This window comes from Pyrus communis, chromosome 3 (assembly GCF_963583255.1).
Source record: "Pyrus communis chromosome 3, drPyrComm1.1, whole genome shotgun sequence".
Lineage (NCBI taxonomy): Eukaryota > Viridiplantae > Streptophyta > Magnoliopsida > Rosales > Rosaceae > Pyrus > Pyrus communis.
The window spans coordinates 23,130,987-23,157,304 of NC_084805.1; the positions used below are offsets into that span (position 1 = coordinate 23,130,987).

A 26,318-nucleotide genomic window follows, 5' to 3' on the forward strand; every position below is an offset into this window, starting at 1 on the left:
ATCCTATGAGATAGTTACATGTGTCACACTACATCACTTACTCTAACTTAATTTGAGCATCCATTGGAAATGTAATTCAAGGGCTCTGATTTAAACAAATAAAACAATCAAATATATTTCTGCTAATACACTTATACTCTAACACATGCACATGGACATGGTTCGACCTTCAATCCGCAAGTTATGCCCGAATTTGACAAGAAATATATCGAAGATCGTGTAGAACCTAACACTAGCTACCTAAAAGAAAAGAATGTACATAAATTTATATTCACTAAAATAAACTAGCAGTAGTCACTAATTATATGCACTAAAACAAACTAGCAGTAGTCACTAATATTAGTTGTACATAATAAGGTGGGTTAGAAGACAATCAGTAGCCATTGATATGTCTTTTAATTACTTGATTAGCTATTGATATGTCTTTTATACCCACCTCAATTTGTGAATTTTAGTGGTTGTAATCTGTTTTTCTTGTAGTAATGGAAATTTATTTCAAACGAGCTAGAATAATTAAATTTAAAAAATATATATATTGGAAGCTACCAGGTATTTTTGAAAGAGAATCTTGTTCTTCTTTGAATTTAGTTATATACATTTTGATGCCAAAGGAGAAGTAATAAATTAATTAGGAAAGGATATAGAATCTGAGCCAAATTTGTAACATAACTAACATACAAATTAAGACTGAAAAAGACTGCCGCACAGCTTAATGATATAGGATGGACATCCATCCATGCATGAAGTGACTGTATCCATCGATCCGCGACTTTGCGGGTTCGTAGAGCCCTAGCCGCCTTAGCTAGCTACTTGGAAAATTTTAAGAAGTCAGTTCCGCACCCAAGGTATTGAAATGGGAATCTCTGCTGCGTTGATGATGAAGTACCCACATGATCATGATCATGAGAGTTACTAAGTTGTTGAGTCGATGAAGAAGGGTTGCATTTGGTTTGCGACGTTGAGTGATTAATATCAAGGTTCTGATGAGATGCAAGGACCTTGTCCAAGAATGACCAATCACCACCACTGATGAAGGACCTCTCCTGCTGTTGCACGAGTCCACAACTACCAGATGCTGCTGCAGCTGCCGCGGCGGCGGCGGATGTTAGCCTTAACAGGTTTTGGGAACACTGAATGTCCATCGTGTTCAAGTTGATATTGTGTGGTGATACAAAGGATGAAGCAGCGACAGCCGACTCTGGACTGAACAGCTGTGGGAGGTGCATGGATCCAGCGTGATCAAAGCTACCAGGATAATCATATAGTCCTTCCAGATGATGGTGATTTTGTTTTTGCTGATGATCTAGTAGTATCGGGGCATGAGAACCACTTGCCTTCATGTTCGTGAAGTGATCGTGGTCTTGATGATCTTGATGATCTTGATGATGAGCAAATTCTGGTTGATAACCTCTGTTGTGATTCTTCTTCTTGAAAACCCTACATACCACCCACCCATCTTCCTGCTGAATCAAATTAAAGTATAACATATTAGTTATTTCGAATATCGACACGAGTAAACCGCATTATTTGATGTGACATGCAATCAGATTCACTTGTTGCATCAAATTAACATTCATAAATTGACACATCATGTATCACATAAGGGAAATGGATTTTCACACTTTTTTAGACGCACACCTTCTTCCATTCGACATTTGAACTGAAAAACTGTGCAGAAATTATTCTCCATCTCATATATAATGTGATTCAGTCAAGCAGTCTAATAAAAAATGTGGTGTTTAAACATTAATTGTACTTCAATATTTTACCTGAACTTGATCAGCAGTAATGTTGTCATCTTCGAGGCGATACTCGTGCATGATCCAGTCGGTCTTTTGGCCATGGGGAGCACGGCCAGTGTAAAAGACTAGGGTTTTCCTCATGCCAATTCTCTTGGAACTGGTGAGGTGGATCGCTTTGTCTCTCCCAGTTGCCTTCCAAAACCCAGCTGTGGTTGCGCGGTTTGTACGAGTTCCTGTTGGATATTTCTTATCCTTGTGGCTGAAGAAGTACCAGTCATTCTGAGGCCCTGACCCTATTCTGCATTTCTCTGCATGCACAAAATTAACAATTATTACCAAAATTTACAGTCGTATATGTCTGTGTAATGAGCTCAGGATATGTAGAAATATAAGAAAGAAATTGCATTTGGACATATGGAGTGTACAACGACTTTTTTGAAGTGTTAAGAACAGCTTATTTTGTGAAAAAACATCTCACCCTTGAGGTCCCAGGGTTCAAGTTTGTTGAGATCCACCTCCCTAATAACATCAAGGTCGATGGCTTCATAAGACACTTTCTTCCTGAGGTAATAGTAGAGAAGCTCCTCATCTGTCGGATGGAATCGAAACCCTGGAGGAACCGTCAATTGTCCATTTCCTGCAGCCATCATCCTCCTCCTTGATATATATATGCAGATTTATATGTAAATTTGCACCCTGAAAAAGAAAGGCATGCATGATATTATTTGTAGAATTTAAAAGGAACTAATTAATTGCACTCTCGTTCAAACAAATTTGTTCAGATTCCATGGATTTTTATCCCCCAAAGTTAACAAAATCCCTAAAAACCTTTATAATTAACCCTTACATCATATTCTATGGAGTTTCATCCCCCAAAGTAAACATGTTTGTTTTTAGTTGTATGTAAGCAAAGGAAATTAGTTACGATACAACCTAGAAGTCCCATGAGATGTAAGACCTAGAAATCCAAGTAAATACTTATTTATTAATTTATCACTAATATTAGGGTTTAATTGGAGAAAAACTTCACATACATAGTTGTAAACAAGACAAAATAAGCTTCAAACGTAATCAATAAGAGATATAGGTCGAAATAAAGCTGGGAAAAAAGAAAGAAAAGAAGAAGGGAACCATATAAAGTGTAAAGATGCAGGAAGAGAGAGAACAAAAAGCAGGTAGCATACCTTTTTGCGGTAGCTAGCTAGAAAGGCTTCCCAAATTCCCTCAGACACAAAGAAATGAAGACAACCGGTAACGCAGGAAAAAGGCAGACAGCTGAGAGAGCAAGCAATACTGCAGATTTCTACGCTTCAAGGGCACGATGTCGTAGCTAGGTTGAGAGAGAGAGAGAGAGAGAGAGAGAGAGAGAGAGAGTTATAGATGAGTTTAAAGCCTTCCTTCTGACAGAAGAAGACGGGCACAGAAATAAAGAAACAAACAATAAGCAATATAAAAACTATTACGCCATGGTATTGTTATTGGCACTTCAAAATTTTTATTTTACACTCCAAATTTTTAATAATTAGAAAGAAAAACATATTTGTCAGGAGTGTAGAATAAAATTTTAGAGTGCTAATAATAGTTTTCTTAATTTATTTGCATACACAAAATTAACATACTTATTGACACACTAGCAATACATGTGAGTCTTCCACCTGTATTGGAAGATGTGTTAGAAAGTTTGTCAATTTTGTGTATCCAAAGGTGTTAGCCCTCATCTATTTACAACTAGTGTTACTGTTATGAAATACGGAATAGAAGAAAATGAAAGTAGAAAATAATTAAGTTAATGATTAGTAATGTCAAGGAGATAACTTTTTTGTACTGCATGAGGGGACAAATGATGCACAACATCTAATAAGATAAATATATCGATTGACATGATTTGTTTACATAACTTATCACAATGGAATATCTATGTGGTACCAAAACACGATCTCTATATCATTTCCTTTAACTTAGGAAATGTTAGGGAGGTTGCATTTTTGTATCACATTGGTGTACCATGTAATGAGCCAAGTGATGTATATATATCACGTTAATTAATGAATTTATCTGATCGAATATTAGTTGTAGTAATTACTTGCCACATCATTTAGTACACTAATATGATATAATTATGCAGTATTCCTAACATTACTATTTAACTTAACGTATGAAATGAAAAAAGGGTGTAAATTTTGGTAAGTTAATAATGTATGAGGGGGGCGGTGTCTTGTTTTCTCGTGAGGGTATGATGTGAAGGGGATTTGGTAAATGTCCATTGAACGGGAGACCTTAATCCTCAATATCGCCTCATTCAGATGAAGAAAATCTGCAAAACTGTCAATTTATTCCCATTTAGTACAATCAAATTTTTCTTCTTTCTCAATTTTAAATAATATTTTTCGTCTTTTTCAATCCAGTTTTATCCATTTGTCTTCAGTTACACATGCTCATGTACAGTACTTGGTCAGGGTCAAAGAGGAATTACAGAATTCTTTCTTTCATTCCTTTATATTCCAAACCTTGTTCATATCTGATCTTTTTTAAAACCATGTGACCCTTTTGCCCAAATATTATTCGTAAAAATACCTTATTTATAATTATATAGCTACATTGCACTAGTTCCTTTCATGCTCCATTTAATTATTAGTTTAACTTATAGAAGCTAGAATTTTTTTTTAAAAGCTGCGGTCAAACTCAAAGGATGGGTCATCGACTGAGTGCCCTGAAACGCGTTCATCAAGTGACAAAATTTGCATCAAATTCAGTGCAAGTGAGAAACTTGATAGGTTCCTAATTTAGTTGTTCAAAACGTGCATACATGCCATATTACTTATTTATCCACCCCCATTGCCATATTGGCATTGTTTTAGGGTAATGGGGTGCCGTGCTGCATGCAATCGACGACCGTGATCCAGGACTCCGATGCATATAATGATCCCGGATCCTAGGCAGAACTATAAACTATTAAGTGTTGATCCGTAAAAGAAACCATAAAAACCACCCGAAACTGATGAAAATATATGGTGTGTCCTACCGATTGCAACCAAAGCCAAGGCTAGATACATATATCTCCGGTGATCCACTTGACCTGATGGTAATAATGTACCACATCACCTAAATCCTACTAGTGCATGTCATTCACAGTTTAACGTCGGTTTTTTATTTTGTTACAAGTTCCATGGAGAATGGAACTTCTCCTTAAAGAGTATGAACTCTATATATATACACTGCTTATATCTTCTATGTCACATTGTGATCAACAGTCTAACTATGTCGGTTTCTAATTTTGTTTAATATCTCAGTTTCTATTAATAACCTATTAGACCATTGACTCTTTCGTTCATCTAACTAGTTAACTGCTACTTTTTATATATATAACACTCGTTGGGTTTATTATTTGATCATATTATTCTATTTAAAAATTAAAAGTCCTTGTATAATTGAATGAATAAATGAAGGTTCTATTACTAACTCGACTCATTTTACGAGACTATCTATATTGTTAGATTATAAATTTAAATTACATATTCAAATAAAAGGTGAAATTGATTAATAATTTAATAAATTACCAATTCATAATCTAACAACACAAGAATATGAGAAGAAAATATTTATCTAGTACGTATTCAATAAGAATGGAAAAAGCTCCCCCAATGGACCGGTTCCTGGCCTTGTGGGGTTAGGAGGTAATAAAGTTTCAAAAAACTAAAACATATAAAACAAAAAGAAATGAAGGAATATCATATTTAGTTATATATGAAGGATTTGGATTCTCTCCTGAGCTAATGGAGATGATCCTCCTCATCAATTATCGTGGACCGTTGGATAAAAGTTTCAAAAAACTAAAACATATAAAACAAAAAGAAATGAAGGAATATCATATTTAGTTATATATGAAGGATTTGGATCCTCTCCTGAGCTAATGGAGAGGATCATCCTCATCAATTATCGTGGGCCGTTGGATTTTTATCCAACGGTTACAATTATTATAATTTTAAAAGGACCCTCCTGTTTGTAACTATTAAATAAAAATTCAACGATCCATGATGATTGATGAGGAGAATCCTCTTCATTAGCTCAGGGGAGGATCCAAATCCATATATGAATACGCCCGATAAGAAAGCAGAATCCTTAAAGTCCGTGGCATTTACACGTGCTTGTTCAACACATAATACACGATTCAAGGCCTCGATTAGCTTAATTTAATACCAAATGCAATACGTGGAGCCGGGATTCGGATGGCTTTGTTTCAATACCATTCAGACCCAAAGGGATTCCCACGCAATCTTCCATATGCACATATTTCCTGGTCAAACACGCTGAATGGATGGTGATATTTTTCAGTATTTTTAAAACACAGTCATATACGCTATATGTTATTATATAAGTGAAATAATACTTAAAAAAAAATGCCTCCACTTATATAATGATATATGTCGTATAATGTCGTGTTTCGAGCACATTGAAAAATCTCTCAAATAAATACTCCTCTATTATATAAATACGCATATTACTTTATGCAGTAGAGGAGTACTACTGGTTTTGTGTATACCGATCTTGTATGTATATGTGTGTATATATATATTGTATAATTATATATTGTTTACATACAACAACACAGCTGGTGCCGTTGCCTTTACGAACACTACTACAAACTTCCCTCGCAGCATTAAATTCATCAAATATAGAATGGAATCCTATGGAGCATGGGAGCTTCTATTCTCCTCGCATCATGAACCCTAAACGCTCATTTCCATGATGCTTTTGGACCTCCAACAATCATTAATTCATGACTCTGGAGATCTGGTCAGCACCCAATTAATTTCGAACAAGATTTCGCTGCTGAAATTTCAACAGGACGTCATGCTTACACCCAATCTCAAGTGAACACGTGTCACCCGGGATTGAGTTTAAGCAGAAATTCCTGCTGAAATGTTCAACAGGGAAGTTAATTCCATTAATTTCCATGGTCTAACCCTATATGCATGCAAGTATGTATAATGCTCGGGAGATTAAATTTTTTAAATCAAATTACAAATCAAATGATGTATCATCAATAAGAAATAAGCACGTTAATTGACACGTAATTAATAATTCAATCATCTGCAACCACATCGTTTAATTTACAAATTTGATTTAAAAAATTTGTTCTTCCTAATATTACTCTACAACTTCAAGTATATATATTTTTGAGAAGTTTTGTATTCGTCCAAATAAACCACAAAGTTATTCTCCACGCTCAACATGTAAATTTGGATATGGCCTTTGGAAATTGGGTTAATTATGAAATTTCCTGCTGAACTTTAGGTGTTGTACCACTTTGGTCCTTGAAAAACAAATTTTGGTTCCGAGTTGATCCCTTAAATTCTTTAAAGTGTTTCTAATGATGACAACAATACTGTTAGTTACAAAGCTAAGGAGACTCTCTCAACTCAACTCTACGACTCTTCTTAAACTCTTTGTCATCTTATGTTTTTTACATAATATTTTATAATATTGGTACGACAATTAACGTTAAACTATTAGGTGACTGAGAGTTTATAAAAAGTCCAACTTTGAAAGACTCTCCTTAGCATTTCTGTTAAAGAATTATTGTAATTACGGTTTACATGCAACAACGTACTGGCGCCGTTGCCTTTACGAACACTACTACTTTTATAAGTGTTGCATTAATTTCATCAATAAATATGTTATAATATGGGAATCCTATGGAGTATGGGAGCTTCTATTCTTCCTCGCATCATGTTCCATACACACACACAAACACATAGTACGCTCATTTCCATGATGCTTGTTGTAGCTCCAACTCCAATACTCATTAACCACTCCACTCTCTCTGCTCTGCTCTGCTCTAAATTAATTTGCATGGCGACCTAGATGCATGCAAAGTGAACACTCTTATGGCGCGTTTTGTGCTCGTCCCTCTTTGGATATATCTTCTGAATTTAGCATAATCAAATATACTCGTCATTAGCATTACAGTCTAATGATATATGCCGTATATATTTTTCTTCACTTATAAGTGATCAAAAATCTAAAGTTTGACTAAATGAATAATGCATTTATTATCTAATTATTATTGCTTACTTTTGTTTGTCTTAGTCTTACTCTTCTTAAGTAAAAATATCGTTGTATAAACAAATTAATAAAAACTTAACTTCAAAAAACGAATAGGGTTACGTGTCATGATACATCTGAGATTCTGATGACAAGCATTCAGTCAAAATATGGTTTTCCATATGAAAACTTGGAAAGGGACAGGAGCAACATGATTTTCTCTTCGCCATATGTATCTGCCGTATCTTTGGTTTCCAATCATATTGAAGAATCTAAATTTTGTGCAAAATTCAGGGACATAAAAAAGGTGTAACACTAACACTTGATCTCATCTCATCTTATATATTTGTGATGCATGGAGCAAAAACTGATACATTGGAGCAAATCTTCAATTGACCAAGTTACTACAATCAATCAAGTTGTAAGCTTAAGATACAGATAATGTATACATCTTGGTATAGGCTGTTTCAACCTTTGCTCGTCGGATTAAACCTCAGCGGATGCAGCGTTCTTTGTGATCGTGCGACTTGGGGATGCACCGTAGTTATCTCCAAGAACAAGGTTCGCATGGTCTCCATTGTTTCACACTGTCTGTCAATGGACCTGTTACTGCAGCAGACCATGAAGTCACCTCTGGCAAAGGTCCCGTAAGTGCAAGATAATTTTCACCAAAAGTTTGTGGCATTTTCTTCCAGCTAACCTGTTCAAACATCAAACTCTGAGTTTTCTTCTTTATAAGAGGCATTAACCTATTAAAGGAAACAAAAATATGATTTACTCAGAGCAGAACGAAGACAATGAGAACCATGTACGGCTTGGAGAATGCATGCACAGAAAAGCCAAGAAGCGCAAATTAACGATTAACAAATTGGCACCCAAAATTCTCATAAACATTTGCAGAATTGAGTGTAAGGAAGAAGCTGAAGTTGATCATATATATTGTGTAAATACTAGCTTGTTTTCTCTGTTTCATGTTTAGATATTTAGCAGCAGAGGACACTTCGGATGTTCAGTTGAAAGTACCTGTTCTAGTTAAGTGTTACTCAAAACTTAATTCCTTAAACCAAGGAAATGACCAACCACAACGAGATTCAAACACAAGCACTAATCAGACAGATAATCAGAGCTTCATTACCAAGCTAAGTAACCGTTGACTAAAAAATGCATTTAAATTTGATCTCAAAGTTAACCGAACAACACAAGCTCAATCGTTATTATTATTTATAACAACACGACACACTAACAAGTTCATTGAGCTTTGTGCTTATGCACACATGCAAATACGGAGACAGGTGCATGAACACCGAACTTGTTAGTTCCAGCCATGATTGCAAATAACAGTTGAAAACTTTGAAAGAAGGTGCTTGAGAACTAAATTAGGATTGCAGCCATTCTAGTTTCACTGAACAGAAAAACATGCCCATTATATTTTCAGACTTCAAAATTTTCAATAGACAAGAAAAATAGCTCATCTTTCTCAAAGGCAATTGCATTGTAACAGTAGTTTTGTATGCTCATGTTATAATTAGTATGTAAAATTCGTACTTTCAGTTTGTAAATATGGTAAAATAAATAAATTAGTGCAATAATGATAAGTAATTAGATGTTGCAAGCTGGAAATACTTAATCAAAAGATTATCAACCTAAAAAGCCCTACTTGTCCAGGGAATGCTTTAGATAATGCCTTGATAGTAGAATTTTGTAGCCAACTTTCATCGGTGGATATATGTTTTGGATGAGCTGCTTCCTTTCTGACATCAGATGCTTCATCTATGCCGCCACAATTCACCATTAGGCGGCCATTCGGCATCAATTTATTCTTTATTTCCAACCAAGTTGTAACCTTTCATATAAAATACAAAACAAACATAACTTAAAACACAAGATAACGTGTGATGTGGTCATAATGGATGACAACGAAAATATCAAGGCATATAGGCAGTTGGATACAACATAGCTTACTGTGGAAGAAAGAACAGCTGTACGAATAATAGCCACAATATAATTAGCAACAATGAAGGTACATAGTAGTCATTCCTAGCAAACTTATTAGGTGGAATAAATTCTAGGATCTATATTCTTACTTACCAAGCTCCTACCTTAACATGTAACCTGAACGTACATAACAGCTGGACATTTTGTTGGTTTCAATCTTCATTAGCTGTATTAAACCCTAAAGTCAAACTTCTGCAAAACGTCCTTAACTGTGTGAGCCTGTTGATTTTTGTAAAATTTACAATTTAATTGATCTTAAAACTTCGATGCCTTGTAACTAAGCTGTCAACTAATTTTGATCCTAAATTAAACAACATTTAACATCACTTTCCTATGGGTCCTTCAAGGCTTCCCCTTTCAACCTCATATCCATGTTTACAAGGGTTGTTTTCTCTGGCCAAGTCAAAGCAGTATTCTGAATGACATTTGAGGCTGGCGAAGTCAAGGCAGTATTCTGAATGCCATTTGAGGATTTCTTCTGCACATTCAAGATGACTAGGAGACTCTTTTGAGTCTAAATCCATAGGTGTTTCTCTCTCCTTATTTCCTTGCTCCTCCCATTATTCCTTGATTAAATAACTGCATTCTCTGCATAAATTCTCATTGAAATTTCACTACACCCTTTCAAAAACTACTTCTAGGTCTTTCTAACGAAACTCAGAATAAGGTTTTTCAAGTGGATAGCATTCTCTATATGTTTCCAGAATCCAGATAGCTATGCATAAAAAGTGGGCTTGACAACAAGATGATTGATAAGATAGCATTCTTCATACCTCTTGCAACTGTGACAAAACATTTCCATCAGAAAACAAGTCAACGACAATGCCTGATATTTACTGCAAGAACAAGTTAGTAATACACTAGGGACGGAACTGTAGGGAATTGCGAAAAATGAGGCATAAACAATGTATGTACTTGGGAAGTATGCATGAGTACAAAAATTACAAAATAACCCTTGAATCTGTGCACAACATCCAAGAAACAGAAGAATGTGCTCCAGGTAATACAATGAGCCATGTAGACAAGGATCTCACCAGCATATCCTCCAGGAATATTAACTGAAGGAGAAAGGGCATCGCCAATATGAATGTTAAGTATGCCACCAGCTTGAGTATGCTTCTCAAGATCAGACAGCCCAAGATATTCTCTTGCTTTATCAATCAACTAAAATTTTTAAAATATTGAGTAAGGAAGCATTCACAATGAACAGATCCTAGCATATAGCAAATGCAAATATGATTTTACCAAGATTAAACATATGGAAAAACTGAAAATTATAACCATGACGAATCCTACATATTAGTTTAATCATGCTAATCACACGTCCAAGTACATATTCAGTAACAATGCTGCATAGCGACTTTAGCTGTCAGAGCTAAACAGATGAGATAGTACAACTTCGGAAGGTAACATTTTCAAGAAATTATTGCAGACCAAGCAATTTTTTTAAGTGATATTTTTCTTGTCAGTGACCTTTACACTGTTAATCTAAATGTTGTTGACCTTGTGTTCATGACTTCTTGAGTAGTTTGGCATATTTTTCAGCTATTTGAGATAAGAATTATATCCATAACTTATCAAGTTTCAAAAGGAATCTCCTTACAGCTAAATAATTTTCAGCACATGATACTCTGTTTCTGTATTTCTTCCAGAAAGAATTTGTTATGATTACTGTTCTTATAAGGTGCCGCTAAAGGCTAAGACCTTAGATCTCAGTGCCACTTGTTTAGTTTTCCATGAATATATGATTTTCAAGCACCAGTTAGGGAACAAGGGTGAACAATGAACTGCCTTACATGTTCTCTCCTAAACAATGGACAGAAAACTGTCCATTAGCAGGCCCACACCTTCAACATGATTTCATTCCGGTGTACACGATTTGAAGATTACCACGACCTAGTCTTATGATTCCCATAACCTATAGTTACACAAAAAATGCCATACAAGAGAATATAAGACCAACACTAAAGCATCTTGGCATTGCTGCAATAGAATTGCAGCCACTGGACAAATTACATCAGAACTGAAATAAAGATGAAGCACATAGAACTGCTTAGTAGTAGAGATGTCTTGGTAGATAATGCTTTAAACCGAAGGGAAGCGATTTTAGTCCTTTGGTCAATAGTCCCAATGTGTTCTTTAAGTTACCATACCCACATGATATTAATTCAATGTCATGAATAAGCTTTCATTTATATATGTGTAGTTCATGTGGTGCAATTATAAAAGATAGTTCAAACCTATGAAGTCAAGTCAAATACTTTTCAAAACACTCACAATTTGATCAATTTCCCAACCTTCAAGCTGCAATGACGGCCACAAGTCGAGCATCAAATGAGCAGCTGTTCCACCACCCTGACTTGAACAATTCAACAACACTTGTGGTCAGGAAATCACTAGTTACAATACAAAAGCTATTTCACAAGATACCCAACATTTGTTCAAACTGAAATGAATTACCAAACCAAGGATGGCAATAGGACCTTTCGGAACAATAGCAGGCAAGCTAGCAAACTCATCCTGCACAATGCAACACAAATACAAAGACTTTCTTTCACATATTCGAGGATACTCTAATCAAATCTAAACTACGTGAAGGAAGATTCGAACTTGGGTGCATAAACACATTTAAATACACCTACCCAGTAGGAAGCAGTCCACTTCTGGTCCTTGTAAACAATGCTATGCACATTATCTGCACGAACCCAAAACAAAAACAACATAAAAATGCAGAACAAAATAATGGGTACTAATTGGATTGAGGAAAAATATGTAAAGAAACACATACGAGAAGAGTCGAGGAGCAGCATTCTCGATTTCGGAGTGTCGACGATCACAATGTCGTTGAAACCGCTTTTCATGGCCGTCAGTACCCGAAATTCTTCTTCTTCTTCCTCCTCCTCATTTTTCTCTTCCAATTTGACTTCTTGGTTATCTGCGTTGGAGGCTTTGGTCTTGACTTTTCGGTTCCCATGACAGAACCGAAGCGAAATGGAGGATGTTGCTCTGCAGCGATGTGAATAGTTGAGATAACTCGTAGCAGCGGAGTGAGTTCGACTCAGACCGAGTTGTTGCGCGGGTAGGCCTAGCAGGCTATTTATTAACAGAGCCATTGCTTTCTTCAATCTTCCAGCCCCAGCAGCTTCACTTCGCTGTTTTTTTATCTGTTTGTCTATTGGGGTTTTGGTATTTTCAATGGATGTGGTCACTCAGAAAACTGCAGGGCCACCTGCCGAACTGTTGTAAGGAAATTGTTCGGCTGTATACCACCGAACAGACTTTTATTTAGATTATTTTTCTATGTTCGGCAGGGGGCAACCGAGGATATATTAATTATTCGGGTGCTGGTTTGCTGAACATTTCAGCGAACCCAGAACTAAAATGTGGCAAGCAGTTGGATTGAGCACTTAAAACATTTAGTTTCATTCTGGTATGTCATTTAGTGAATGAATTCAAGCAACTTAACACCATTGTAATTTTAACATGCTTTTTTTGGAGTTAGGACCATGACTTTTTTTTGTTGGGACATATGTTTTTTCTTTATTAAATAACGTATTGTTGATAACATGTTAATAACATAACGTACTAACATGTTATCGATATATTATCTTTAATATTAATATGAAATCCGTCATCTATGAAAGGACGAACATCGTGTACAAAACAATCCAAGGTATTATCTTCTGATTTAGGGTGTTGCAAGCCATGGTTGATTACAAAACGCACTGATCCAGAGAAAATAGTAGGCAATGGGAGTGCTAACTTGGGCAGAACATCTAACCCTATGGAGTTCGAGAAATTTTTAGAGTTACCTGACATTTGTGTCAGGTGGTGTTCCCACTGGTTGGAATTTGATACTTAGATATTCTTTTCTTTCATTTTAATTAACTAAAAATTGGTGTTAAGTGGGGAACATCACCTAACATAAGTGACGGAAACACTTAAAAATTTTATGTATGCAATAAGGATAGTAATTCTAGTCAAACCCGACAACCACGGATAACCGTCTGAATGAATTGGATTTGGGTATGAAAATTTGGGTATATTTTGGGTATGGGAAAAAACTGTGAATATTATTCGGTTATGGTTTTGGATATGATTATAGAGGTCCCCAATCCATATCCGTACCCGAATTCGAACCAAATAATATATAATATAATGGTATATAGTATTAAAGTATTATATAATATATGTATATGTATATGTATATGTGTGTGTGTATATATATTCATTATTCACCGAATCCATTACCTTGAGAATACAAAAATTGTATTGTGTGAGTTGCATTTTATGGCAAAGTTCAATAGTTTTGATATGAATCAAAATCTATGAGAATTTAATGGTATTTATGTGCAATATCAAAGATCAACCAACACTATCAATGTTTAGCTTTAATTTTCATGCTCCACAAGATCCATTAATTAAATCATTTTATACATCAAATATTTAATGATGAAATTAATATTTACTAAATTATCATGTGTCAATTGGCGCGAATATATTTTTTGTACTAACGAAGATGAATATAATCGTTAACCGATGTGAAATCCGTTATTTGGTGGGTATGGTTATGAATAATACCTGATAATTAATTTACAGTTATAAATATGGTTAATTTTCGTGGTTATAAGGATGAATATAACATTTCCGTTCTTAAACCGATTCATTACCATCCAACTGTGCAATGCATATATATAAATATATTTATTACTGCATTAAAATCAAGACACAAACAAAGGATAGAGAGCTGCATGGAGGGGGAAGGGGGGGAAGGGGAAGAAGGGGCGACCCCTGCACAGCATATATATGGCCAAATCAGATAAATGATTTATGTGGTCATAAGATATTCGAAAGATAATTTATATGTTAAAAAACTCAGATCTAAACTCATATAATGTATTCCGTTAGCAAATTTAATCTAAAAATAATTTTTTCATTAACTATCTTTTAATACATAGTAAAATTCTATTTGACATGTGACCCACCCAAAAAACAACCTCCTCCTCCTCCTCGCTCCCTCCTCTCAAAAGGAATTTCCCGGCATCGATTTCTTCGTGGCGCCCCAGTCATCAACCTCATCCGCCCTCGAAGGTTCATCTCGATTCGATTCCTTCCCAAACCCAGCTTCCTTCCTTTGACCCCACTTCGAATCCGTCGACTCGTCACCGTTGGAATACCGGCCGTTTCCCTGATCGCTCTCATAAGTCTTGAACCCGCCGCCGAGCCGGTTCCGATCAAGCTTCTCGGCGATTCGCTCGAGTCAATCAAGATTCAAGGAGCACCTTCAAAGCTTCCCCGACAAGCTTTGTGTTGCTTTGGCGCCCCTAAAACGCTTTTTAAAATACCAATTCCCTCCACCTTCTTCCCCATTGTTTCTGCTGTTTCTCCTTCTGCGTCTTCGCGTCAGTAGACATCGTCGTCTTCGTCGTCGCGGAGCTACAATCAGCAGCGCAATGGAGTAGCAGAGCAATCAGAAGACTGCCCAACAACAAGACGAACTCGAAGAAATGCGGCATGGCCCTGTCCCTGTCGAACAACTTCAGGTGAGCCTATTTCGACTTCACACTCATTTTGAGCAAGTCAGCGGGTTCCCCATGCGGGTTCTTCTTCAATCTGCTTCGGATGGGGTTTTCTTGTTTAGATTCTTTGTTCCCTTCGAAATTTAAGAAATGGGTTTTCATTTTCTATGAAATTAGGTTCCAATTTCTGTGAATTGTTGTTAAAGATTCTATATTTCATATGGGTTTTGCGATTTACTGTAAATTATTGTTGGGTTTTGTTCTTTACCCACTAAGAGAAAACCTAGCCAGCAACAGACCTGGTTTTGGCCACCAATTTCATATGGGATTGGTCATTTTGGTTATTTACAGATTGGTTGTTCCAAGCTTGGAAGAAATTGAGAATCTGGATTGTGTACCTTCACTTTGTAATGATAAATTTTGATCAAAGCAGCAATCTTTTTGCTGATGAAAAGTTTTAATGTTTTTGTATTCAAGGTGTATTTATCATAAATGATAACTCATATAGCAGTTAGAATAATTAAATGAAATCATCGGTAAAACAAGCCAAAGAGCTCCAATCAAAATCCTATGGGAGTTTCTTTAGAATTCTAAGGTTTTAGTCAAATTACCCCTACCAAGTTGGGGGAATTAGAACCCATGGAAGAGGCGTGGCTACTGTTAGTATTTTAAGATATTTCCATGGTGTTGAAGCTTACTTTCCGGTAGTCAAGTTAGTCTTTCTTGGTGACAACCAAATAGTATGGGAACTTCAAGTATTTTTGTTGTAGTGTAATTTGGTTTTAAAGTTTTGAGCATATAAGTCTATTCAAGCACATTTTCTGTTATAATTGATAGTTTTTATAAAAATGGACATTTTTGAAATTGAGGGATACGTTTTGACTATATATGATAAAATCTTGTGTTTGGCATAGCTTCCATTGACGAGGAAGAAGAAGGCACACGTCAAAGTACAATTTTACCCATGTATTAACAGATAGTTAACGGAAAAATCACTTTTGAACTAAATTAAATCAGAGTTTTTTTAGCACAGGGCTATTTTCCAAGGGATCATTTATCCGATTTGGCCTATATATATTTATTACCGCATTAAAATCAAGACAAAAACAAAGGATAGGGAGCTGCATTGGGGGGAGGAGGAAAAGGGGCGACCCCCTGCTCATCATATATATAAATATATTTATTACCGCATTAAAATCAAGACAAAAACAAAGCATAGGGAGCTGCATTGGGGGTGGGGGGTGGGGGGTGGGGTGTGTGGGTGGTGGGAGGAGAGGGGTGGGTGAGGGAGGGAGGGGGAGGAAGGGGCGACCCCCTGCATACATAGATTTTGACAAGCTGAAGCCTGTTTTCCAAAAAACATCACAGGATTCAGCAGCTCTCTCCTCCATTCTTTCTAAAGTTTGTCTTTGGATGGCTATATATATCTAACCATGTCCCAAAAGACTGTACAAACCAACACTATCATAATATTATATATCACCTAAAGTCCCCTGTTAATTAGCAATAATAATCATCCCCTAAACCACACCGCAAACAAAAGATTATCCCTACTAATTATATTATATATAGAGGCATCAACTGCCTTCACAAGTGCATTCCTTTGAAAATGCTGTATTCACCGTCTTGTGCTCGATTGGCAAACTTCGTTACAGCTCCGTTTTGGTATGCTTTTGTTGCTCCTTTTGGGACATTCCTCCCGCATGCTGCTGGGAACACATGATTGCTTGCTGCATTTGGAACAATGGTCCTTTGGGACAACATGTCATTGCTTGCTCCATTTGGGACAATATTCCTTTGGGACAACATGTCATTGGCAGCTACATTTGGGACGTTTCTTTTGCTTTCGGAGCCCGGAAAGAGATTGTCCAACTGCCCACATGCTGCAGCTATAAGCCCTGCATGATATTACAAACTCGATGGTTATTTACAAGCTTTTGTGTTACTTCTGCAATCTGATGCACAGGTCATGAGTAGAGAAGAGTTTTGAATTCGGGTTCTCAAAAACAGCATGAAGTAAGATTCGAATGATCAAACTGCTAAAGTAAGATTTGAGTGATCAAACTGCGGCAATGAGGTACACAACCTAAAGGCCCATCTTCTAGCTCAAATATGTGACAACACTTTTAGCTGTAAATTGGATCAGGCTGGTCAACTTCAGAATTTTTCACCTTATCATGTAGAGAGTGTGAATCCCACATCGAGGAACTAAAGTCTCGTATAGCGATTTAAATGATCTTGGGCCTCTCCACCTATAGATTCTTAAAGGAACAATTGAACTATATTGCAAATTAGTTAAGCTTGGCCTAATTTTTAGAGGAACAATATGTAGCACTCTTTGTTTCAAGCTAAGTACCAAGTTACGAACTACTATGAATAATCAGTTTTCGTTTATCTCTATCTATTTTTAGAATCTGAAGTGTAGAGATTGGATCCAACGGTTGGAAGGTTAGCGATGATCACAACTTTCAACTATAAACTAGTAGTACGCGCGGTGTAAGTCTCAGGTTTATGTAACGTAGTATAACTGAAACACAAAGCTGAGTGTACAAATTTAAGGATAAATGAAGGATGTACCTAAGAACAGAGCAGAAGGTTTTCCTGGTCTTGATTTAAATTCAGGATGGAACTGGACACCGATGAAATATGGATGATTACGCAGCTCAACAATCTGTAACGTCGATATACCAAATGTTACCTCAGAATTACGACAATATACCAATCCATTTTATTCTAAAGTTATAAAGACAAAGAATGAAAGTTTATACCTCCATGCGTTGGCCAGTTTCATCCTTGCCAGTAAAAGAGAGGCCGGAATTTTCAAGGCGTGCTACCATTTCAGGATTCACCTGGACATCCAACAGAATTAGTCGTCCTGACAAAAATAGTGTCATAGAATACACAACTGTTTGCATTGGGATGTTATGTACCTCATATCTGTGCCGATGTCTCTCATCAATGAAGCGTTTGTTTCCATATCTAACAAAACGGAAATTGCAAAGATTAGCCAATATAGGCATCTCATCACATGCTGGTATGTGTATCAAATCAAGTTACTGATTGATCCTTGCAAATCAATAAATTTTCTCAGAAGGTTTGATTCTTATGGAAAAATATGAGTGAAGATACAAATAAATGTGATCTGTAGATACAAATAAATGTGATCTGTGAAAATCAAGTGCGTGTATTTCCTTCAATACTCACAGTTTAGCTGATTTGCAGTCTGTAGGCTGAAAATAGGTTCTCCTGGATCCAACACGCATCGTGCCTCCCATGTGTGTTTTCGAGCCCTGCTTACATGGTACGGAGATCAGATAATGGGAAAAACAAGATAAAGTTCCATTCGCTGTCAAATTCAAGAAATACAGACCTCAGGCATGAATATAACACAGGGGTTTTTAGTGTCAGGATCAAATTCTGTGCTATGAGCATCTTTCAGACAGAGAACAGATCGCGCAACCTCAATCACAGCAATCTGCATTCCTAGACAAATGCCAAGGAATGGAATTCTCTTTTCCCGGGCGTATTTTGCAGCAAGAATTTTCCCTTCCACTCCTCTGTCACCGAACCCTCCGGGAACAAGCATACCATCTGCACCCTGAAGATATAGACCAGTCAGAGGGGTAACAAAGAAAGCAACTACAACTTAAGAAGGCTATTAAACATCAGTTAAAACCTTCAATAACTTCCATGCAGCTTTATAGGCATCAGGGTTCTGCAATATGCACATTTTTTTGTCAAGTTTTTATCTAAGGTAAGATGTACATAAATTTTACGAATGAATATAAGAAATAAATAAATTTTATGAATGAATATAAGATATAAATAAATTTTACGAATGAATATAAGATATAATAACCTCTTTTGCAGTTGCTTCTTCAAGGTCTTCAGCCGACACCCAATCCACGAAAAGTTTTTTGCCACGAGCAACAGAAGCGTGCACAAGAGCCTGCAGAAAGTAGTACAGATTTATATCCAGCACCATCACCAATTTGCAAACCATCCATATTATTTCAAAATTAGAGTGTCAGAATGAAAACAATACAATTAACACTTGCTAACAGAATTAAGTGGTAGCTAGGTGCACCTTTTGTACTGAAAGGTAGGCATCTGTAAGGCTTGTATACTTTCCGACCATGGCAATTCGAACCTGTTACACAAATGACATTGGAATTTCAAGTTTCCACCAACAGACAAAACTAAAAGTATGACATTAGGAATTGCTTTGGATTTGTAACCTACCGGGTCATGCAACTTGTCACAAGTTTCAGCCCTAGAAGTCCACTCTTCCAATTCAGGTTCCTTCGTTAATCTGCAAATTATGGATGAATGTTACAAAACTAAACGCGGCAGCAACTGATCCATAGGATTACATCCCAAAATTACATGGCAAAAGAAAAAATAGAGAAGAGTTCATGGGACAAACCCTTGAAGGTTGAGCACTTTGAAGATTGCTTCATGAGCTTTCTGATCCTATTTGAGAAGAAGCATGTGACAATTAGAGATTCAAAATGATTTAAGAAAGTTGATACATTTCAGAATTTGTTGATAACAACTTACTCTTAAAAGTAATGGAATATGCCAGATGTTGGGAACGTCGTAGAGAGTGATGACGTTCTCTTTCTACAAAATATTTGGTATTGCATCTTCAGTAAAGTAAGCATCTTGCAGCATCTTTCCAAGAAAGATAAAATTTCTAGTAAAATGCTTGAACTAAAGTTTTTCTAACATTTACCTGTACATGGCAAAATTGACTGATTTTCGTCTTCACGTTCTCTTCTAGGGCCTGTAATTCAGAACCTTAGGCCAACATGACAAAGAAAAAAGTCTGTATGTTTGATAGAGAGTGAGTGATATAGACAGACCGTTGTACTGCGACAAGCTATGATATGCGGTATCAAACCCAGACATCTCAGTCCACGAACACTGTGTTGTGTTGGTTTTGTTTTCTGAACATGATTTGATACATCAATTAGAGCAATTAAAGTAGTTTTTTTTCTCATGACAGAGAAATTTAACAGAGGTTAGATCATATTTCTATACGAAAAAACTTGTGAACACAGAGTTATAAAAGAAGCTTTACCTGCTCACCAACAACATTCAAAACAGGCACAAGGCTCACATGAATCAAGCAAAAGTTGTCACTACCTGAAATGAAAAAAAGAAAAAATCAACCAAGTTTTCAGAAAGAATGTTACATAATTGTGCCATATGAAGTTTGCTATACAATTTGCTTACCGACGCGGTATGAGAACTGTCCTAGTGCCTCAATGAAGGGCATGGATTCAATATCACCTACAACCATGAAATTTTTCAGTTACTTGAAACAGCTTATGCTGCAAGACATCAAGAACCCTGTTGTGAATATATATATATATATATATAAAATGTATGTATACCTATAGTTCCACCCAATTCGATGACACAAACATCAGCTGCACCTGACTGTCCATCCACCGGAATTTTCGCTACACGCTCGATCCACTCTTGGATTGCATCTGTGATGTGAGGGACAACCTGCAGAAAAACGAAGGAAGAAACAATTATTAAAAAAAAGAGGGGCTAAATAAATATAGTACAAGGGAGTCAGAAGTCAGAGGTACGTAGACAAAAACCTGGACAGTTTTTCCCAGATAATCTCCCCTTCTCTCTCTGTCAATAACATCCTGTGACACAAGAAAAGAAAAATCAACTCTTTGCTACTTGGTCATCAAGATTATGCAGAGATTTTTTGGAATATGGACTAATAGGTATTATATAAATATAAAATACACACACACGCACACAAATATACATACATACATACATACATACATACATATATATATATGTTTTTATATTGACTTGCCTGGTAAATCTTTCCAGTAGTAATATTATTATCACGGGTCAGCTTGATATCTAGAAATCGTTCATAGTTTCCAAGGTCCAAGTCCACCTGTGACATTGAAAAAAAAACAAATTAGCAAATAGAAAGTCTGTGAATCGCTCACATTTGTTCCAGATTTTGACACTCGAGTCCAAATTTCATATTTATAACTTTATTAGTTTTGAGTGTCACAGATAGCACAGATGTGAGTTTATAATAATTAGATTGATAAACAACAAATATTTCTCAATAATAAAGTTTCCACCTTATGCAGACGTATGTTAGGTCGGTTGGATAAGATAGTGTGCCTACCCTTTTGTACTGAAGTTTGAATTAATCCCCTCCCAGTAAATTAGAGTAATTTACAATATCCCTTAGTTAAAAACAAGTTTTCTGCCTTTTGATATCCAAAAATAGATTCATCAGCTTTTCTTCAGAAGATCCAAAGCTTCTTACAAGTCACAGTTCCTCTCACAAACTGTCCCTAAAAGGAAGGAGAACAAAATTATCGAGAAATGAGAAGGAGAGTAAGCGTATGTACCTCACCACCATCGTCCAACACAAACACTTCACCATGCTCAACTGGGGACATAGTTCCGGCATCGGTGTTTAGGTAAGGATCTGCATGACAAAAGAAACAGAGAAATCATGAAATGAAAAAGGAGAAATAAATTCCCACAAAAGACAAACAAATCCATATGAAAATTGATTAGAGAATTGCTGCAGGCATTCAGTTTTTATCACTGAAATTAAACTAAAATTTTTCATACTCCCATTAAAAAAGAAGAATGTTTAATTAGCAGAAAAAGCTAAATCTGATACATCTTTTTTCCCTTAAAAAAAAAAAAGAAGAAAGAAAAAAGTGGGTGAGCTTTCCAACAAAAAGGGCATAATGGGTTGCCTCAAAAGGTTAAAACAGCAGGGATTAGCAACATAAGATTAATAAATAAAATGAAACAAAAATAACAAGAACAAAAAGAAGAACAACAAAAGAAGAAGAAGAAGAAGAGAAAAAAGAGACCAATTTTAATGGAAGTGACTCGAAGTCCGCAAGCTTTGAGAAGAAGGCCAATACTGCTAGCAGTTACTCCTTTCCCAAGTCCACTTACTACTCCTCCTGTCACCAAAATATACTTCATGCTTCTTCTCCCCTTGTTCTTTCAAAACACCAACTTTTTCTGTGTAATTATTCCTACACAAAAACAAACAAATCCCATCACCCCCAATTAGCATTTTAATCTCCACCATTGATCCTGTAAACCAAATGAAGAAGAAGAAGAAGAAGAAGAAGACGAAAGAAAAAGTTGGATTTATTTATTTGTTTTCTTTGCTATGAACTTTCAACTCTGTAACAGAAACCCACCAGCCAGTAGTGCTTGCTAAATCTTTACTTTAAATTCTCCAGTTATTTCTTGGTAACTTTCAAACGTTATCTGATTTCTCTCTCCTTAAATCCAACAAAGAAGTTCAAAGAGGATGTGTTGTATCATACAAAATCCAAAGCAAGAAAAGACCAGTCACCAGCTTGTTAACAGCAACAGACAGGGAAAAAAAGGGAGAAGAGAATAATGTGGTAGTTAATTCAATGGGGAATTGGTTAGGCATATGGCTGCCTTTTATAGACAAAGTGGCAACCCATCATAAAATAAAAAAAAAGAAAACCATGTTCTTTTTCCCCTCTAAAAAAGGACTAATTATTTATGCTCTTCCATTTTATCAATTTTTATTTATCACGTCACAGCTACTGCAACTGAGCACCCAAGGTATTCCCCATCCCACCAGTAACTTGCAAATGAACTATAAATAAAACCACGACCAGTTATCTCCTTATTTTCATCCAATTAATTGTAATTTATAAGAAATTAAAATAAATTAGAAAACTGGTCGGTTGTGGATAAATATTCTTGATTCTTTTTCCCTTCAGTGTATGCACTTTTCTCCGGCCAACAAAATGTTTACTCTTTTCTGCCAACTAGGACAAATTGAAGGCACTAACCACTACTAATAACTATAATTAATAAACATATCCTCTTTTTATAACCACTTCTTTCCATTTGTATGTGTCAATCTCAACCTTCCATCTTGCAACCTCCTCAGATTGTTACCAAATATATGCATATTTACATGACCAAATAAGAGTTCTCCCGTCCCATCCACCTTCAAATTTAGTTATGTATATATACAGTTACATGTACGTATGTATAAACGCACACCCACTGCGAGTACTTTTTGTTTACTTCTTCTAAAAGATATAAAACAACATAATTACAAATTAAACTTTAACAAGAATTTGTGATTAAACTCTCTATAATCGTAACATATGCATCTTTTCCATCTCCCCCAAATAAAAACAAAAAAACAAAAACCTAACTATATCCGATGTTCTTAATTACAAACTAAACCTAACTAATTCTCTCCCCTAAATAAAAAAACCAAAACCTCCCAACTATATCCGATGTTCTTACATATTAAACCTAACTAATTCTCCACTTCATCCATATCGAAGGTCTATTCTGTGTATAGTACAATAACATTAACATATAACTAATACCGTAAAAGGGAAGACGTAATCTTAGTTACAAGAGGACAATATTGTTTTACTACCAGTAAAATTAAATTATCCTTGTAACTTGGATTGGTTATGTATTTATTTTCTAGACACATAGAGATATTAATATATATATATATATATATAGATAATGTTATCATCTGTAATATTGTATTAGGTTTTCCTTTTTCGTTTGTCTTTGGTAATTTGCCTTCTTGTATTTTCTTGGAAGAGGCCTGAACTTATTTCTGTTGTCAAAATCAAATATGATGATACTATATAATAACAGTTGAACAAGACAGAAGGGGTTCCGGCGAAGATGGAGATGGCCAGCAAATTTTTTTTTTTTTTTGTCGTGTTAGGAACTTGGAGCTACTGTTAGTTTATGGGAAATTTTATTTGAACCCATACAACATCTTTCTACACCCAACTTACTTTTTACATCCATATTACTTTTAATTAAGATACCAGTATCTCTTTAAACCTAAATTTATTACCTAAACTATCCTCACAAACTCAATTCAATTTGTAAATTTAGCTATACACCCATTTATCTACAATGCAATCGCCAAAATCTCTGCCTTCAATTTTGCAAAACCTATCAATGTAGCACTGCCTCATGCCCAATATCTGCATCTACAGGCAAGGCAACCCCAAATTATTTCAGAAATCAAACCCACAACAAAACCTCAAAAGGTCCTCCTTGAAAATTTTGAATTCTTACAACATAATGTCATTTTAAGAGTTGGAGGATCTACGGTTCTATGGGTTTAAAATTTCTTTGAATTTTTTGCTCTTTAAAAATAGAGATTTCTTCTTTTTTTAATTTTTCTATCAATTGCTTCAATGAATTTTTATTTGATCTTTTTCCTAAAGTTTCAAATTTCCAAATGGATTTTGAAAATCCAACCCAACAGAGACCAGTGATGTAGAAAGATTTCCTGATTTGATCTTTTTCTTAAAGCTTTGTTTTTATTATAAGAGCTATTAGGGGTTTTGCCGGAATGAATGTAGAATAAACAATGAGTGATGGTAGAGTTTAATTATAGGGTGTGAGTTTATTCATAAATTTTAGTTTTATTGTTAACTTTATCTTGTACTTTATGGTAATTATGTAATAGAGTAAAAAAGACAATTTACATTTAAAATTTAAGTTGAGTATAGAGAAAGGTTATGTGAATTTAAATAAAATTTCCCTTAGTTTATTCAGAAGTTATCAAGTGGAGAGGCCAACCTCAAAGTAAAATACTTTAGAATTATTGATAATTTTTTTAGGGAATTGTTATCAGCACTCCAAAAATCTCATTTTACACTCCAAACTTTCCATATTAGGAAAGAAAAATACACTTGTAAGAAGTGTAGAATGAGATTTTTGGAGTGCCAATAACACTTCCCTTTTTTTATTATTTTAATATACTCTTTAACATGAAATGAGGCTCTATTATATATACAACTCATGTAAGGGAACATGGGATTATATTCAGATCAAGTTAGGTACTTTCATATAGTGCGAAATGTTGTATACAGTTAAAGTAATTTTTTTTTTGGAGTATGTAAGATAATTGGGCCAACTATGAAGGTGTGTACGCAGTGCCACCGCACAGGGTTTTTAATTTTTTTTTTTCTCCACATGTATATTAATATGAGTAATGTTATTCTTACCATAATTTTATACCATATTTATTTATCATATTAGGTGGCAAATGAGTTGGACAAGCTACATCATTTAATTTCAATCTTTTTAAATGATGATTGTAGTATACGAGAAATATTCTTCTTCCACCTAAGATTATTTAAGTGTTTTAATTAATAAAAAGATTGAAATTAAATTATGTAAGTTGTCCAACTCATCTGCCACCTAAAATGGTAAAGAAATGTGGTATAAAATTGTGATAAGAATAGTTTTACTCTATTAATATACTATATTAATACATGTCATTCTTCACATATTTAGCGCCCGACGCAAATGGTATAGTGCTTCCTGATTGTTGCATGAGCTATGGGATCGATTCTTGCCTTATGCACGAAATCTCAAGACTTTTTAAGGGCTTCTAATTTAATATTGCACATAACTCTTAAAATCTTAGAGCCGATTCTGCTTTTTAAAAGCTTCCAATTTATTTCGCACATGACTCCTAAAATTTCATAACTAATCACGTATCATAATATAACATGTCAAGTATGTGCTAGGAAACACTAACGTTTAAATATAGCATCTTTCTATCTTTTATGATCTAAAGATGACCGGTTTGCCATGCTTGAATTTGATGTTACAAAGGATGCAAATAAGATAGAAAGAGGTGGCAAAATTGGATGGCGGTGATACTGCTTTAGCCTTTAGTTTTTAGCCACGCGAGGTGTTACTTCCTTTTTTTGTTCCTTTCCATTTTAGTTCCAGTAAATAATGCTTTCACTTTTGCAACATCAAGTTCAATCTTTGAGGAGAAAGAATATTTCCCTTAATCATGTATCTTCCATGATTGGATAACAAGATTAAGAAACAAAATATAATTAACCCACTGCAAACCGACCCAAATCAAATTATCAAAATATAATTTGATAAAAAGACCTATTCCTTTTCCTTTTATATTTTTTTTTCAAAT

At 35.4% G+C, this 26,318-nt stretch overlaps 3 protein-coding genes across 4 annotated transcripts; all 3 read right to left on the bottom strand.

Annotated features, from left to right (window-relative positions):
- Window positions 1-555: 555 nt before the first annotated feature.
- On the bottom strand, window positions 556-2,432 carry LOC137728466 (protein SOMBRERO-like). Its single transcript, XM_068467246.1, has 3 exons — window positions 2,221-2,432; window positions 1,770-2,050; window positions 556-1,463 (listed from the first exon to the last, which is right to left on the bottom strand). Exons 1-3 carry the CDS (start codon window positions 2,390-2,392, stop codon window positions 807-809), a joined length of 1,110 nt encoding a protein of 369 aa, XP_068323347.1. The 5' UTR covers window positions 2,393-2,432; the 3' UTR covers window positions 556-806.
- Window positions 2,433-8,074: 5,642 nt separating this feature from the next.
- Window positions 8,075-13,037, bottom strand: LOC137730306 (uncharacterized). Of its 2 annotated transcripts, none has more exons than XM_068469375.1 (8): window positions 12,571-13,037; window positions 12,425-12,477; window positions 12,243-12,302; window positions 12,060-12,137; window positions 10,817-10,946; window positions 10,556-10,608; window positions 9,431-9,630; window positions 8,075-8,487 (listed from the first exon to the last, which is right to left on the bottom strand). In XM_068469375.1, the coding sequence occupies exons 1-8, from the start codon at window positions 12,893-12,895 to the stop codon at window positions 8,415-8,417; spliced, it is 972 nt and encodes a 323-aa protein (XP_068325476.1). In that variant the 5' UTR covers window positions 12,896-13,037; the 3' UTR covers window positions 8,075-8,414. The 2 variants fall into 2 exon arrangements, with proteins under 2 accessions (XP_068325476.1, XP_068325475.1); XM_068469374.1 differs by having other exon boundaries at window positions 9,445-9,630; window positions 12,571-13,033.
- A 3,592-nt stretch (window positions 13,038-16,629) lies between these two features.
- LOC137727727 (uncharacterized) lies at window positions 16,630-22,760 on the bottom strand. Its single transcript, XM_068466545.1, has 22 exons — window positions 22,531-22,760; window positions 22,189-22,359; window positions 21,709-21,788; window positions 21,150-21,236; window positions 20,917-20,967; window positions 20,701-20,818; window positions 20,540-20,596; window positions 20,385-20,449; window positions 20,167-20,250; window positions 20,037-20,087; window positions 19,862-19,924; window positions 19,728-19,774; window positions 19,544-19,613; window positions 19,389-19,451; window positions 19,161-19,250; window positions 18,978-19,016; window positions 18,672-18,899; window positions 18,506-18,591; window positions 18,232-18,280; window positions 18,070-18,150; window positions 17,879-17,972; window positions 16,630-17,199 (listed from the first exon to the last, which is right to left on the bottom strand). The coding sequence occupies exons 2-22, from the start codon at window positions 22,304-22,306 to the stop codon at window positions 16,889-16,891; spliced, it is 1,932 nt and encodes a 643-aa protein (XP_068322646.1). The 5' UTR covers window positions 22,307-22,359; window positions 22,531-22,760; the 3' UTR covers window positions 16,630-16,888.
- Window positions 22,761-26,318: the final 3,558 nt, after the last annotated feature.